Source organism: Oryx dammah, unplaced genomic scaffold (assembly GCF_014754425.2).
Source record: "Oryx dammah isolate SB20612 unplaced genomic scaffold, SCBI_Odam_1.1 HiC_scaffold_19, whole genome shotgun sequence".
NCBI lineage: Eukaryota > Metazoa > Chordata > Mammalia > Artiodactyla > Bovidae > Oryx > Oryx dammah.
In genome coordinates, this window is record NW_024070203.1 from 43,227,611 (window position 1) to 43,245,597 (window position 17,987).

The following is a 17,987-nucleotide window of genomic DNA, read 5'->3' on the forward strand; positions in this document are numbered from 1 at the left end:
CCCTGGAGGAGGAAATGGCAACCCATTCCAGTATTCTTGCCTGGAAAATCCCATGGCCAGAGGAGCCTGGTGGGCTATAGTCCAAAGGGTTGCAAAGAATCGGACACAACTTGAGTGACTTGAGCACGTATCGTCTATAACCTCCGTTTTATCTCTTTATTTCACACAAATATGAATGAACTGAATGTGTGTATGGAGTGTGTATTTTTTCTTTATTTTAAAGCAAAGACTGAAAAACGAAGAGCTTATTCGGTTAGCTGAAGAAAGAAGAAAAGAAGCAGAAAGAAAGAAGAAAGAAGAAGAAGAAAAACATAACCTACAACTTCAGCACTACTATGAAAGAGAAAACATGATTGGGGAAGATACAAAGGTAAGTTTCAGAGAAAAATGTCTGTGGAGCCCATTGTCTAACCCATTTTCCCTGTAAAAGTAGAGTGGTCAGCAAAAGGCAGAGGAGGTGCTTCTGTCTCTACCCGTCGTGGTGCTTTTCTGGGTGCAGTGCACTGAACTTTCTGTACTAGGTGATGTCACTGTGCTTTGTTGTATTTTCCCTGCTGTGAACAGAGTAGTCTTGTTCCCACAGGTCCGTGGAGAAGCACCTCAGGAACTGTTCCTGATAAGATTGAAAGTGTTTGGAAACTTTCATAGCAATTTGTCATTATAATTTTATGTCTGTTGAATCGGTGTAAAAAAAAAAATTGGGTTTGGATTTTGTAACATCTGTTAAAAGTTTTTATTTAGCTAGTACAGTTGACCCTTGAACCAGGGTTAAGCCCAGGGGTTAATGCATGTGTGTAATTGATAACTGGCCCTCCATACTTGCAGTTCCTACACGTCTGTGTAATCAGCCCACCACTGCCTGTAGTACTGCAGCATTTGATACAGAAAAATATCTCTGTGGAAGTGGACCTGTGTGGTTCAAACCTGCATTGTTCAAGGATCAACTATAATTCATTCTTACTCTTTTATGCATCTGTCCACAATGGATTGGAAATTAAAAAAGAAACTTGTGGCTCACTGCAGATTGATTTGAAGTCCATGTTTCTGAGATGGGGGTTGATTCACCCTTAGGTGTGTGAATCAGTTATTAGGTGTTTTCTCTTTAGAAAATCAGTTTGCCCTTATGAAACTCCAGCTCATATCTTTGCTTGTTATTCAGAGGTATATTTAAAGTGTAGTATGTACAGTGTCACTTGTTTAGTTTCTGTCATGTCCATCTGTTTTGCACCCCCATGGACTATAGCCCACAGACTCCTCTGTCAATGGGATTTCCCAGACAGGAATACTGGAGTGGGTTTCCATTTGCTTCTCCAGTGGATCTTCCTGACCCACGAATTGAACCTACATCTCCTGTGTTGGCAGGCAGATTCTTACCACTGAGCCCATAGTATCACTCCATTCAGTCGCTCGATTGTGGCCGAGTCTTGACGACCCCATCAATTGCAGCACCCCAGGCCTCCCTGTCCATCACCAACTCCCAGAGTTCACCCATACTCATGTGCATCGAGTCGGTGATGCAATCAAGCCATCTCATCCTCTGTCGTCCCCTTTTCCTCCTTCCCCCAATCCCTCCCAGCATCAGAGTCTTTTCCAATGAGTCAACTCTTCACATGAGGTGGCCAAAGTATTGGAGTTTCAGCTTTAGCATCATTCCTTCCAAAGAACACCCAGGACTGATCTCCTTTAGAATGGACTGGTTGGATCTCCTTGCAGTCCAAGGGACTCTCAAGAGTCTTCTCCAACACCACAGTTGAAAAGCATCAATTCTTTGGTGCTCAGCTTTCTTCACAGTCCAACTCTCACATCCATACATGACCACAGGAAAAACCATAGCCTTGACTAGACGGACCTTTGTTGGCAAAATAATGTCTCTGCTTTTGAATATGCTATCTAGGTTGGTCATAACTTTCCTTCCAAGGAGTAAGCGTCTTTTAATTTCATGGCTGCAATCACCATCTGCAGTGATTGTGGAGCCCCCGAAAATAAAGTCTGACAGTTTCCATTGTTTCCCCATCTATTTCCCATGAAGTGATGGGCCCAGATGCCATGATCTTCGTTTTCTGAATGTTGAGCTTTAAGTCAACTTTTTTACTCTCATCAAGAGGCTTTTTAGTTCCTTTTCACTTTGTGCCATAAGGGTGGTGTCATGTGCATATCTGAGGTTATTGATATTTCTTCCGGCAATCTTGATACCAGCTCGTGCTTATTCCAGCCCAGCGTTTCTCATGATGTACTCTGCATATAAGTTAAAGAAGCAGGGTGACAATATACAGCCTTGACGTACTCCTTTTCCTATTTGGAACCAGTCTAGGGACTTAATAAAAATGCATATTCCTGGTCTCATCTACAGTGTAGCTCATTTGTTGTTGTTCAGTTACTAACTCATGTCCAGCTCTTTGACCCCATGGATTGCAGCATGCCAGGCTTCCCTCTCCTTCACTGTCTCACAGAGTTTGCTCAAACTCATGTCCATTGAGTCGGTGATGCCATCCAAGCATCTCATCCTCTGCCCCGTCTCCTTCTGCCCTCAGTCTTTCTCAGCAGTATCGGATTTGCTTAGTGTGATTTAGTAATCCATAGGGGTTTGGATGCAGTTGGCTTGTGAACCATACCTTGGAAAACCCCATATCTTGTAGGTTTAGCCCAATTTAATTTTTAAAATATTATTTTCAGAAATTTAGATTTATGCAGACATTATTTCTTCTAAGTAGAGTTGACAAAAAGATTACTTTCAACCAGTGTGCTGCTCTGGTGTATTTATGGTGTGTTTTGGTACATTGTTCAATATGTAATCTTTTGCAGATAGTGTGAACCATTTCTGACTGGTACAAATATACTCTTTGAATTTCTCACCCCCAGGTTTTATGGTGATAGAAATAAATATTCACAATTTGAATTTGCTGAAATGTTGTTTAAAGGGGAATCTATGAGTCAGATCTGTATTTTTGTTTTGTTTTCAGTGTTCCAGGAACATAAGGCTAATATCCTTCATTCTTAGGATATATGATTGGATATATATTTTCTCAGCGTTTTAAAATATATCAGTCAATTGTCATATCATTCACAATTTTAATTGATAAAGTTTTTTAGAGCAGTGCTTGGTTTATAGCAAAATTGAATGGAAAGCCGAGAATATTTTATTGTAAAATTGATTATTTGAAAATGAAAGTTGTTTCTCACAGTTCTGGTTATGCCACTTATTACACCTAAAAAAAATGCTTAGAGATATGTAATTTTATGACTGTTCTATAGTTTAATTGTGATATATCAGAAAGTTTTCAAGCAGCTTTGTTCCTTTTAATGCACTTTACCCTCAATTTTGAAATTATCATTGCTAGCTGTTATTTTTTAATTTATGTAGTCCTAAAATATATTTGTGTACTCTTTTAGTTTTTACTTTTTTGTATGCATTTTTAATTTTTAGTCTGTATATTTTAGTTAGTTGAAATTTGTTTTTTATCCTAATCTGAGTTATTATCTTAATGAGACATTGAATCCATTTATGTTTATCATAGCCAACGTATTTGATCATATTAATTGAATTTCTGACTTTTTTGTTTGTTTTTGCTTCCTTGACAGTTACTGTTTATTATGTGGACTATGCTTTCTTTGCTTCATTCTTTGCAATCCTTTAGAAAGTTTAATTTGTAGCTATACTTCTGCTTGTGGTCACCTAGAGTTTCTTTTAAAATTTTGTCTCTCATATATTTCTAATTGTGTTAGTCACTAGTGAAAGTAATATTTGATTTTTTACTGTGCAGAATGAACAATTTAACATCAACCTTTATAAATACACATTTATATTTTTACTCAGACAATCATTATTGCATTTTGTTAGGAGTATTTGTGTTTCCAGCATTTTTATTTTAATATGAAGTTGGGAGCAATTAGCTCTATTACACCATGACCTGAAACCCTGTTTTCTTCTCTCATGGAGATGCAGAGCTCTGCTCTGACTCTTGATGTTCCTGGTGACAAGGGAATCTAGATTTTAGAGACTGATTTATATCATTTACCCAGAAAAGGCTTTTTGTTTCTTTTTTGTTTTATCCTATTTCTTTTTATTATTGAAACAGTTTATTACTTTGACTATATTTTTTTGTTTTCTCTGCTTTCCCAATATCTAGTATGCTATTGCTTTACTTCAGTTTGTTGAATTTTTTAATCCTAATCTGATAGTCATATTCTTTAATAAGGATGAGTTCAGTCACTCATTTTCGTGTCCGACTCTTTGCGACCTCATGAATTGCAGCACGCCAGGACTTCCTGTCCATCACCAACTCCCGGAGTTCACTCAAACTCACGTCCATCGAGTCAGTGATGCCATCCAGCCATCTCATCCTCTGTCGTCCCCTTCTCCTCCTGCCCACAATCCCTCCCAGCATCAGACTCTTTTCCACTGAGTCAAGTCTTCGCATGAGGTGACCAAAGTACTGGAGTTTCAGCTTTAGCATCATTCCTTTCAAAGAATACCCAGGGCTGATCTCCTTTAGAATGGACTGGTCAGATCTCCTTGCAGTCCAAGGGACTCTCAAGAGTCTTCTCCAATACCACAGTTCCAAAGCATCAATTCTTTGGTGCTCAGCTTTCTTCACAGTCCAACTCTCACATCCATACATGACTACTAGAAAAACCATAGCCTTGACTAGACGGACCTTTGTTGGCAAAGTAATGTCTCTGCTTTTGAATACACTATCTAGGTTGGTCATAACTTTCCTTCCAAGAAGTAAGTGTCTTTTAATTTCATGGCTGCAGTCACCATCTGCAGTGATTCTGGAGCCCCCAAAAATAAAGTCTGACACTGTTTCCCCATCTATTTCCCATGAAGTGATTGGGCCCAGATGCCATGATCTTCGTTTTCTGCATGTTGAGCTTTAAGCCAACTTTTTCACTCTCCTCTTTCACTTTCATCAAGAGGCTTTTGAGTTCCTCTTCACTTTCTGCCATAAGGGTGGTGTCATCTGCATATCTGAGGTTATTGATATTTCTCCTGGCAATCTTGATTCCAGCTTGTGTTTCTTCCAGCCCAGCATTTATCATGGTGTACTCTGCATAGAAGTTAAATAAGCAGGGTGACAATATACAACCTTGATATACTCCTTTTCCTATTTGGAACCAGTCTGTTGCTCCATGTCCAGTTCTAGCTGTTGTTTCCTGACCTGCATACAGATTTCTCAAGAGGCAGGTCAGGTGGTCTGGTATTCCCATCTCTTTCAGAATTTTCTACAGTTTATTGTGATCCACACAGTCAAAGGCTTTGGCACAGTCAATAGCAGAAATAGATGTTTTTCTGGAACTCTCTCACTTTTTCGATGATCCAGTGGATGTTGGCAATTTGATCTCTCGTTCCTCTGCCTTTTCTAAAACGAACTTGAGCATCTGCTGAAGCCTGGCTTGGAGAATTTTGAGCATTACTTTACTAGCGTGTGAGATGAGTGCAATTGTGCAGTAGTTTGAGCATTCTTTGACATTGCCTTTCTTTGGGATTGGAATGAAAACTGACCTTTTTCAGTCCTGTGTCCGCTGCTGAGTTTTCCAAATTTGCTGGCATATTGAGTGCAGCACTTTCACAGCATCATCTTTCAGGATTTGAAATAGCTCAACTGGAATTCCATCACTTCCACTAGCTTTGTTTGTAATGATGCTTTCTAAGGCCCACTTGACTTCACATTCCAGGATGTCTGGCTCTCGGTGAGTGATCACACCATCGTGATTATCTTGGTTGTGAAGATCTTTTTTGTACAGTTCTTCTGTGTATTCTTGCCACCTCTTCTTAATATCTTCTGCTTCTGTTAGGTCCATACCATTTCTGTCCTTTATCGAGCCCATCTTTGCATGAAATGTTCCCTTGGTATCTCTGATTTTCTTGAAGAGATCTCTAGTCTTTCCCATTTTGTTGTTTTCCTCTGTTTCTTTGCATTGATCTCTGGGGAGGGCTTTCTTATCTCTTCTTGAGATATTTTGGAACTCTGCATTCAGATGCTTATATCTTTCCTTTTCTCCTTGGCTTTTCACTTCTCTTCTTTTCACAGCTATTTGTAAGGCCTCCTCAGACATCCATTTTACTTTTTTGCATTTCTTTTCCATGGGGATGGTCTTGATCCCTGTCTCCTGTACAGTGTCACGAACCTCCGTCCATAGTTCACCAGGCACTCTGTCTATCAGATCTAGTCCCTTAAATCTATTTCTCACTTCCACTGTATAATCATAGGGATTTGATTTAGGTCATACCTGAATGGTCTGGTGGTTTTCCCTACATTCTTCAATTTAAGTCTGAATTTGGCAATAAGGAGTTCATGATCTGAGCCATAGTTCAGCTCCAGGTCTTATTTTTGCTGAGTGTATAGAGCTTCTCCATCTTTGGCTGCAAAGAATGTAATCAATCTGATTTCGGTGTTGACCATCTGATGATGTCCATATGTAGGGTCTTCTCTTGTTTTGTTGGAAAAGGATATTTGCTATGACCAGTGTGTTCTCTTGGCAAAACTTTATTAGCCTTTGCCCTGCTTCATTCTGTATTCCAAGGCCAAATTTGCCTGTTACTCCAGGTGTTTCTTGGCTTCCTACTTTTGTATTCCAGTCCCCTATAATGAAAAGGACATCTTTTTTGGGTGTTAGTTCTAAAAGGTTTTGTAGGTCGTCATAGAACTGTTTAACTTCAGCTTCTTCAGCGTTACTGGTTGGGGCATAGGCTTGGATTACTGTGATATTGAATGGTTTGCCTTGGAATTGAACAGAGATCATTTTGTCGTTTTTGAGATTGCATCCAAGTAGTGCATTTTGGACTCTCTTGTTGACCATGATGGCTACTCCATTTCTTCTGAGGGATTCCTGCCCACAGTAGTAGATATAATGGTCATCTGAGTGAAATTCACCCATTCCAGTCCATTTTAGTTCACTGATTCCTAGAATGTCGGCGTTCACTCTTGCCATTTCCTGTTTGACCACTTCCAATTTTCCTTGATTCATGGAGCTAACATTCCAGGTTTTTTTGCAATATTGCTCTTTACAGCATCGGACCTTGCTTCTATCACCAGTCACATCCACAACTGGGTATTGTTTTTGCTTTGGCTCCATCCTTTCATTCTTTCTGGAGTTATTTCTCCACTGATCTGCCTTTTCATACTGTTCATGAAGTTCTCAAGGCAAGAATACTGAAGTGGTTTGCCATTCCCTTCACCAGACCTCTCCACCCTGCCCTGCCCTTTTTGGGTGGCCCCACAGGGCATGGCTTAGTTTCACTGAATTAGACAAGGCTGTGGTCTGTGTGATTAGATTGACTAGTTTTCTGTGATTATGGTTTCAGTGTGTCTGCCCTCTGATGCCCTCTTGCAACACCTACTGTCTTACTTGGGTTTCTTTTACCTTGGATGAGGGGTATCTTCTCACCGCCCCCCCTCCTGACCTTGAACGTGGAGTAGCTCCTCTTTGCCCTCCTGCGCCCACACAGCCACCGCTCCTTGGATGTGGGCTTGCTCTTCTTGGCCGCTGCCCCTGCCCTCTGGCGTGGGGTAGCTTCTCCTGGCTGCTGCCCCTTAATAAATATATGTAAATCCAATTGTTTATCCTAACCCCTGGCCTCCAGAGTAGAGTAGCTCCTCCCAGCCACCGCCCCTGGCCTCGGGCAGGGGGGTAGCTCATCTGGGCTGCTGCTGCTGCTGCCAAGTCGCTTCAGTCGTGTCCGACTCTGTGCGACCCCAGAGACGGCAGCCCACTAGGCTCCCCCATCCCTGGGATTCTCCAGGCAAGAACACTGGAGTGGGTTGCCATTTCCTTCTCCAATGCATGAAAGTGAAGTCGCTCAGTCGTGTCCGACCCTCAGGATATGTAAATCCATTTGTTTATCCTAACCAATATATTTGATATTCAATTCCGTTCAGTCGCTCAGTCGTGTCTGACTCTTTGCGACCTCATGAATTGCAGCATGCCAGGCCTCCCTGTCCATCACCAACTCCCGGAGTTCACTCAGACTCATGTCCTTCGAGTCAGTGATGCCATCCAGCCATCTTATCCTCTGTCGTCCCCTTCTCCTCCTGCCCCCAATTCCTCCTTTTCCAATGAGTCAACTCTTCTCATGAGGTGGCCAAAGTACTGGAGTTTCAGCTTTAGAATTATTCCTTCCAAAGAAATCCCAGGGCTGATCTCCTTCAGAATGGACTGGTTGGATCTCCTTGCAGTCCAAGGGACTCTCAAGAGTCTTCTCCAACACCACAGTTCAAAAGCATCATTTCTTCAGTGCTCAGCCTTCTTCACAGTCCAACTCTCACATCCATACATGACCACAGGAAAAACCATAGCCTTGACTAGACGGACCTTAGTCGGCAAACTAATGTCTCTGCTTTTGAATATACTATCTAGGTTGCTCATAACTTTCCTTTTAAGGAGTAAGCATCTTTTAATTTCTTGGCTGCAGTCACCACCTGCAGTGATTTTGGAGCCCCCAAAATTAAAGTCTGACACTGTTTCCACTGGTTACCCATCTATTTCCCATGAAGTGATGGGCCCAGATGCCATGATCTTTTTTTTTCTGAATATTGAGCTTTAGGCCAACTTTTTCACTCTCCACTTTTACTTTCATCAAGAGGCTTTTTAGTTCCTCTTCACTTTCTGCCATAAGGGTGGTGTCATCTGCATATCTGAGGTTATTGATATTTCTCCCAGCAATCTTGATTCCAGCTTGTGTTTCTTCCAGTCCAGCATTTCTCATGATGTACTCTGCATATAAGTTAAATAAGCAGGGTGACAGTATACAGAACAACCAGTCTGTTGTTCCATGTCCAGTTCTAGCTGTTGTTTCCTGACCTGCATACAGATTTCTCAAGAGGCAGGTCAGGTGGTCTGGTATTCCTATCTCTTTCAGAATTTTCTACAGTTTATTGTGATCCACACAGTCAAAGGCTTGGGCATAGTCAATAAAGCAGAAATAGATGTTTTTCTGGAACTCTCTTGCTTTTTCGATGATCCAGTGGATGTTGGCAATTTGATCTCTGGTTCCTGTGCCTTTTCTAAAACCAGCTTGAACATCTGGAAGTTCACAGTTCACGTATTGCTGAAGCCTGGCTTGGAGAATTTTGAGCATTACTTTACTAGCATGTGAGATGAGTGCAGTTGTGCGGAATTGAATTTCTGACTTCTTGGGTAGATATGTTTTTTAATGGAAGGTAGTTGATTTACAATATTAATATATTGGTTTTGAGTGCACAACATAGTGATCTAATATTTTTATAGATTTTTTGGTAAATATTTTATTAAAGCAATAGTAGTCCGAACCTCTTTGGTGGTCTTATTAACTACTAGGGGTATGTGTGTTTGCATATGTATATGTAGACATACATATGTGTGTATGTTTATAGACACATACATGTTGGGGTATGTTTATACACACATAGACATATGTTGGGGAGTATGTGTGTTTATGCATATATATATATATATATATATATATATTTCCCGCCCCTCCCCTCACGTCAGCATTTGAGACAGCCTTCTCCTGTGGTTCCTGCTCTTCAGAATAAGATTGCAAGCAGACTCCAAAGACCTCCTTCAGTTGACAGCATTATAACTTCCTTTACTCAGGTATATGCTTTTTCTTTTCATTTATTCATCTAAGATTAAGATGATTGAATGAGATTTTCTTATTCATCTTAATTAGCTAGATTACTTTTTTAAGATCTGAAACATAGGTGATGTTTACATTAATTTGTCTGTTTCTTCAGTTGTAATGGTAATACTTACAAATGATAAAACTTTGGTGCCTTGAAGTTTCAGTTCTTTTGACAGCTCATAATTTAGCATGTGGCTCTTGGTCAGGTCTCTCAGGAAGGCTTTTTCTTTGATAATATATCTACTAGCTAGTTGTGGTTACGCTGATAAAGTCCTTTGTACTTTAGACTAAATTACAATTAAAAGACAGCCAGGAAAATGTTCCAGAAAGGGTTGATCCTTGAGTTGACTCTTAAAGAATGAGTAGGAATTTGCCAAAAAGAGGATGAGGAAGAGCAACTTCCAACACATGCAGAATTTTGGAGGGAACTGTAAGCCATGTGGCAGCATGGAGAATACATGGTTTGGTCTGGCCTGATCATTCCTGACCATGACGTAGGGGAGGTGAAGGTTAGAACATATGCAGGATGTTGTATGGAGTGCTAGAGGGCTTGACTTCATTCTGTAGGATACCAAAGAGGCCAGTTACTAGAATAGACAAGGAAATGTATTAGGATGCCTTCCTCAGCCCCACCCTCTGTGGTTCTGATTTAGTTGGTCTGTCGTCATGTATTGTGTTCATGTAATGTTTTAAGTAGGAAAATGACATGGCCATGTTTGTCTTGCATAATGTTCTCTCAGGCAGTGGTATGGAGGTGCATCATGGAGGTGGAGCAAAACTGTAAAGTTCAGATGCTTTTGTAGAAGTCCAGATGTAATTTTGAGGACCTAAACAATGGCAGTGGCATTAAGAACTGAGAAAGGGTGACAACTTCAAGATATGTTTATGAAACACAGATAGTGGTATACTGACTGTGTGTGGTGGGTGGGAGTCAGTGACAGCTTTATATAGAGTAGGCGGTTGAAAATACAGGTCGTGTCCAAGGAAGGAGCTCTGCACCGGATTTGTAGTTTGAAGACTACTAACGTTACTGCCTAAGTAGTACGATTGACTCGTGTGTGTTCAGGGGAAGTAGAGGGCTGAGGATCTAACAGTAGAGAATTATCACCACTTAGAGCAAGGAAATAAAGTGTCAATGATAGTAGTTGCTACTAGCTAACTAAAATAAGGCCTTAAAATGCCCATAGAATGCATCGCTGAGGGATCACTTGGTAGGAGCTGCAAAGGCAGTGGCTGCGAGGTGAGGTGTGAATGGGAATAAGGAAGCAGGCGCCATACTAATGCACATACTTTTTTTTTTTTTTTTTAAGAATGGCTATGAAGGAAGGAGAGAATGGATGATAGTGAGTGATGAAGGGTGAGGTTAGTTTTTTAAGCACAGCCTGATAGAAAGGTGGCAGAGAAAGAAGAGTCAGGGATGGAGGAGATGGGGGTCCCCTGTCAGATACAGAGCACAGGTGAGAGTACTGTCTTTGGCTGGGGCAAGGCCTCTCCCATGGTAGTGGGAAGGAAAAATAGATGTAGGTAAGTTTATAGATAGATTGGTTGGGAATCTGGTTTCTCTTATTTATTTATTTATTTTTAAAATTCTTCTTTTAAAGCTTCTGAGTAGGGAAGACATATACTGACTTTATCTTTGTCGTGATTGTTAAACAGGACAGTTCCATGTCCATGGCACAGTCTCCTCCGGTACCTGCCAGGAAGAACCAGCTTCGTGCAGAAGGTAGAGCTGACTGTTAAGCCTGTAATCTATACTGTTTCCTTTTTTCTAACTTTTTCTTGTTCTGAAAAATAAGAATCACAGAATATTGTAAAATAGTAGAGAGAGGTGCTGTGCACCCTCTCCATAGCTTCCCTCAGTGGTGCAATATCACAACCTGGAGATTGACACTGGTATGCTGTACGGACCTGCGTCTGGTTTCACTTACACTAATTTATGTGTTTGTGTGTGTAGTTCTGTGCATTTTTATCATGTGTAAATTGTGTAACTACCACACAATCAAGGTTACAGAACTGTCCATCATCACAAAGGAACTCCATTTTGCTGCCCCTTAATAGGGGAAGGCAGTCTCTCCCTCCTTTCAGGAATGTTTCTAAATGTTTGAAATTCTTGTATTATCAGAAGTGTGTTTATGGGTCTTAATAATGTTCATACAATGCATCTATATATAAAACCTTAAAAATAACTTTCCATAAAAATGTAACTGAGCATTTTAGCTTTATAAGTCATAAAGGTTATGTTTAGTGTTTAACCTTTTATTCATGTACCTCTTTACTTTTCATTTATTGATGGGAATTTTCAGAGGAGAAAAAAAATGTAATTATGGAATTATCAGAAATGAGAAAACAGCTTCGTAGTGAAGAGCGACGTCTGCAGGGGCGGTTACTACACATTGACAGTGATGATGACGTTCATATAAGGCAAGTTCTGAATTCCATATTTTTGTCTGTTTTTGTATTCTTTTCTGTCAGAATCGGGAATCAGAAGCTGTCCAGTAATTCTACAGTTTTGGAACAGGATTAATTATCATAAACCCACATCTATTAGAATTTCACAAGCTTGAAAAATGTTTTTCATGGATTATTGATGAAATTGTAATGATTGAAAATAGCTCCCCACTCCCACCCCCCAGAAGAAATAAGCTAAATAATTATAGTCTGTGGAGGGACTCACTAGGTGGTTCTAGTCAGTGGTAAAGAATTGCCTGCCAGTGCAGGAGACAAGAGACCTGGGCTTGATCCCGGGGTCGGGAAGACCCCCTGGAGCAGGAAATGGCAACCGGCTCCAGGATGCTTGCCTGCGAAACCTATGCACAGAGGAGCCTGGCGGGCTGTGGTCCGTGGTGTCACAAAGAGTCAGACACAACTAAGCACATTTCACAAGCAACAAGCAAGGGAGGGACTCAGTACAACTAATACAAAATAATGTGTGATTTCTTTAGTCTATTTGTTTTTGTAGTATATGGTATATTTTCTTTCTTTCCTTTTTTTGGCACGAGAGCTCTCTCTTTAATTAGCTAATATGCTATGTAATTCACATTCTTGAATTTTATGTAAAGTTGCCTTCATAAAATGTTTCATTACAGTTGTGAAATCTATTCACTGTGAAAATATGAGATATTTAATGAATATTGATTTAAGTAAATATAAAATATTTTAGTTGAGTGTTTTAATTGTCCCTCTGTACTGCCAGTAATGTATTTATGGACTGGTGATGACAGTGGTAGTATTGATAGGAGGAAGAAAGAAAAAAAAGAAAGAAGTAGGACTTTCTTAAGGCAAACCAAGAGCCTTATCCCTAACCATGACATTTTTAATAGGATTAGACAGTGATAAATCAGTAGTGGGAACAGGCCATTCTTCAAGCTCTGTCTTTAGGATAGATAGTCTCACTACAGAGAAATCACTGCATGAAAAATAATTGACTAATTTAGGACTCAGATGGATTCAGAAGTTGCTTCATAAGCTAATCTAGGTGATAAGGAATTCCAAGATAGGAAAGTGATAGTTGAAGAAGACATAGACTCAGTTCAGTTCAGTTCAGTCGCTCAGTCGTGTCCGACTCTTTGCCACCCCATGAACTGCAGCACACCAGGCCTCCCTTGTCCATCACCAACTGCCGGAGTCCACCCAAACCCATGTCCATTGAGTCGGTGATGCCATCCAACCATCTCATCCTCTGTCGTCCCCTTCTTCTCCTGTCCTCAATCTTTCCCAGCATCAGAGTCTTTTCCAGTGAGTTAGCTCTTCTCATCAGGTGGCCAAAGTATTAGAGTTTCAGCTTCAACATCAGTCCTTCGAATGAACACCCAGGACTGATCTCCTTTAGGATGGACTGGTTGGATTTCCTTGCAGTCCAAAGGACTCTCAAGAGTCTTCTCCAACATCACAGTTCAAAAGCATCAATTCTTCGGTGCTTAGCTTTCTTCACAGTCCAACTCTCACATCCATACATAGACATAGACTAGACAATTATGAAACAATCTCCTTAGCTCTCCTTTTTGGTCTTCTAAAACGTCAGGCATAGAAACTTGGTCCTTGAAGGGAAAATAATTTAGCAGAAAACTTCAGAGATGGAATAACCAAAGACAGTTACTTTTTAAAACTGTTTTTAAAATATTTTCCTTCAGCAGTGTATTGTTTCCTGAAATATTTATGTTCCAGCAAAATAGCTTACAGACTGTCAAACACTTCTGATCATTTTTGCCAAAAGGCCTCATAAGTTTTCTAAAGCAATATTCTTCAAACTGTAGGTTGCAGTCTTTTAGTAGCTTGTAAAATCAATGTAAGTGGGTAACTACCACATTTTCTTTGAAGAGTGTTTATCTTAAAAAAGTTTATTTTGGCATAATTTTAGATCATAGGAAAGTTGCAAACATAGTTTCTACAGACCCCTCACCCAGTTCTCCCTATTGTTAACATCTTACATTCACAGGATGTTTGTCACAACTAAGAAGCTGACGTTGGAATATTAACCACAATCTAAATTCTAGACTTTATGGATTTCTCCAGTTCTTCTATCAGTATCTTCTTTCTGTTCCAGGATTTAGTTAGTACAGGGCACCACATTGCGTTTAGTTGTCATGTCTCCTAGTCTCCTCTGATCCAGGACAGTTTTTCAATCTTCCCTTGTATTTTTATGACTATGACAGCCTAGGGAAATATTGGCTGGCTGTCCTATAGAATGTCCGCTACTCTACATTTGTCTGATGTTTTCTCATTATTAGGCCAGGGTTAAGGGGTTTTGGAAAGAATAACACAGGGTAGCCTTCTCATCACATTGTATCGGGGGTACAAGATGTGCATATGATGGAACCTCTTAAGTTTAGCACACTCTAAGTTTAGCACACTTGGAAGAATTGAGAGGTGGTGGGAATAAGCTTTATCTCCTGGAGAGGGTGTTATCTATGTATATTTAGAATTCTTCTGTTAGAATTCTTCTATAAGAAAGAATGTCCCTTCTCCTCTCTTTGTTTAGTTATCCAACCATTTACTTATATCACTGTTGTTTTGTGTATATTTATTTTGTACTTTTTGTTACCATCCAGTGTTATTTGTGGTGTTGCTTACTTCCCTGGTGGCTCAGACAGTAAAGCGTCTGCCTACAGTGTCTACAGTGCAGGAGACCCGAGTTCAATTCCTGGGTCGGGAAGATCTGGAGAAGGAAATGGCAACCCACTCCAGTACTCTTGCCTGGAAAATTCCATGGACGGTGGAACCTGGTAGGCCCGTAGTCCACGGGGTCGCAAAGAGTCAGACACGACTGAGCGACTTCACTTTCACTTTAAGTTGCTGCAGCTTTGGCTACTGAGAGGTCTTTCCTGCTGGCTCTTGGGTCTCTTTGATGTGTCCCACCCTTTTGCTTTTTGAGCACTTTTGTACTCTTGCTGCAGGAGGCTCCAGGATCCTCTTGTGTATTCCTTGCCCCTGCCCTGGAATCAGCCGTTTCTCTAAGGAGTCTTGGTTCCTCTTGGAGAACTGTGTCTATAAACCAGGCTCTTGGTGGACATAGCTAGATAATCTACATACGTATATATACTAAGTCATAAACATCTGTTATTGTTGTGTCTATACATTTGTATATGCATTCAGTTATACTGATATTTATGACTGTAGTCCAGGATATGGTAGGATTTTAAGGTACCATGTTAACCTGCGTAATTATGCTTCACTTAGATTTTTGTTAGCATTCTCTAGGTGTGTTCTGGCTAAGTAAACAAGGTGAGGAAATGTCAAGATATAGACTGGCTAGGTAATGGAATATTAACCCAAGGTGGTAATTTTCAACAAAAAATTCTTCTGTAGTAGGTCAACTACTTCGAAGTAATAGGTCAGTATTGGTTTTCTATATTTACTTTCAAGATGTTATAAATGCCTTAACTGTTGCAACTTTCCATATTCCAGACATGCATATTCAATTAAATGTAATGGATTATTGACATTTTATTTCTTTTCATTCATAAACTGAAGACCATATGTGCTCTTTTCTGGCAAATCAGTATAAGAAAGAGAAACCAGGCAGCTTTTCAGTTTTCTTACTTGCAAATCTTGCATAATAATTTCTACCCCATGAGAGTCTAGTGAAGAATAAATAGATGTATGTATTGGCAAGTACTTTGTAAATTCTGTGTGCTAACTTAAGTTAGATAATATATGTTAGAATTGCCATCATTTAGTAAGAATTGGTTAAATATATTTTACTTTGGTATAGTTTTCACTGTGTATTGTGATTAGAGACATCTTAGTGTTGGTTCTTTATTCCAGTTTTATAAATAGTTTCATGAAAAGAATCTCTTGTTAATTAATTCACCGTATTATTGAGTTCCTCATATATGTTAGGCACAGATGATGCAGTCAAATGTATAGTAAGTAGCAGAGCTGGTCTTTGAATCTTGATTTCTTTGACCAAAGACTACTGTTTCTACTACATTAACATTTTAAGGTAAAGCTAACTCGTTCTATTCTTCCAATAAGATACTTTGCTTCTGAGTGTTTTGAAAGATTACAGTGACCTTATAAATAACCTATTTTAATACAGGGAATTGAAATAACAGCTACTAGAATAAATTTTTATAATATACTGTAGTGAAAGATGTCAAATTTCTTGTATAGGGAGTTAAATGTCAACTCAGATTTTCTTCTTATAAAAACACGTTTATCATAATTTGTTACTATCTATAGGAAAAGAGAAAGTTCCATGGATGTATTTGATATGGCCAGACATCGGTTACAAGCTCCTGTCAGAAGACCGTCACCTAAGAGCTTAGACTCTGCTTCTTCTCAGAATATTCATGACTTTAAGGAGCTGAAAGATAGGGGTAAGAATGCTGCTATTTTAAAGGTAGAGCCAGAGTGTTCTACCCATACTCAAGGGTCTTTAAAGACATTTGTATCCTTTTTCTCAAGTAAAGTTTCATTTATGGTATCCATTTTAAGTGATAATGAATAAGACTTCTGTATTACTCTGGTTCTTCAGTTTATCAGTCTGGTGGGGTAGAACTTTGCTGTAGCTATTTTCTTTTGCAGGGCATGCAGCTCTTAAAGCCACAGGAGTGGATTAGATCAGTGACATAGTATGAAGAGTGGCACCTGGCATTTAGTGGAGGATGGACAGCAAGATGAGCTTAGGAAAGAGATGAAGAAAAAGTCAGTGATTGGAGGAAAAGCAGGAGAATGTCAGTCCTGAAACTGAGGGAACAGAGTCTGCCAGGGAGGAGGGTTGTGAAAAGTGAATATTGGAAGGTGTCAGTCACATCATAGGTCAGCGATGACCTCAAATAGATCTTTTTTGGCGGAATTATTGGATCAGAAGCCAATTACCTTTGGAATGAGGATTGAATAATTAGGAAGCACGGTATTGGAGGCAATAAGCATAAGAACCCTTGGAAGAAGCATGGCTGGGAAGGGGGGAATCACAGGGTCTGGAACTGGAGGACTTGTTAGGATGCTGATGTGAAAGCTATTAGAGAAGTAAGAGGCTTATAGTATAGGGGAAGGAGGGAATGACTGTTGAAGAGAGCAGAGTCCCTGAGCAGTGGAGGAAATAAAGGATTATTGAAGGAAGGAAGTAAAAAGATCTGATGTAGCCACTTAGGAGGAGGAGAGAAAGCTAATTAGGGAAGTTGGCTTGCCAGGGTAACAAAGGCCTGGGAGACTGAAAATGCGTAGGGGAACCAGAATGTGTTATGTGACTTTTATTCAGGAGCACTCTCAGAGCATTCTTTGGAGCAGAGGAGGCAGGCTGTTGGATGGTGGTCATATAACCTATACCAGATGAGTTTACTTCTGTTTCTCATTTTGAAAGTAGTATCTATTTTAGAAGTTTTAAAAATTTAGAAAGAGAGGGAAACATCTCTTTACTCAAATCACCTAAATATAAAAAGTTGATATTTGGTATATTTACTAGTCTTTCTGAGCTTAATTAAAATGAAAAAGATAAAAGCTAGATGTAATTATGTTATTCAGATATACGTGTCAAGTACATACACCATAGTTATGTTTTTATGCTATCATTTATTGATTGCTTATTATATGCCAGGCATTATATTAATCCAGTAGGTCTTAGAATTTGGTCAGGGGACTTTTTGAGGTCAAAACTATTTTTATTATAAACTAAGACATTATTTGCCCTTTTAATTTTTATTCTTTCCTGCGTGTACAGGTTTTTGAGAAGTTATATGACATGTGATAACTTCATTGCTCTGAAGCTAATAGAATGTATTTTTGTATTTTCATGTTTTAAAAGTTTCTTAGTTTTAATTTCTAATGTGATGTGTGGGACAGTGGTGAATAAAAGCTCTTTGGGGGTCCTTAACTTTTAAGAAGGTAAGGAGGTCTTGAAAACAAAAAGATTTAAACCATAAAATTGAGGCATTCATTTCCC

General features: G+C 39.6%; 1 protein-coding gene across 15 annotated transcripts in view; it reads left to right on the forward strand.

The window, feature by feature from the left end:
• CSPP1 (centrosome and spindle pole associated protein 1) overlaps positions 1–17,987 on the forward strand; it is a 119,825-nt gene that overhangs the window by 87,393 nt on the left and 14,445 nt on the right. For all 15 annotated transcript variants that reach the window (XM_040261342.1, XM_040261330.1, XM_040261340.1 and 12 more), the window contains 5 exons: positions 224–370; positions 9,472–9,576; positions 11,261–11,327; positions 11,908–12,025; positions 16,286–16,422. In XM_040261342.1, the coding sequence (XP_040117276.1) occupies positions 224–370; positions 9,472–9,576; positions 11,261–11,327; positions 11,908–12,025; positions 16,286–16,422 (574 nt within the window). The remainder of the gene's footprint in view (positions 1–223; positions 371–9,471; positions 9,577–11,260; positions 11,328–11,907; positions 12,026–16,285; positions 16,423–17,987) is intronic.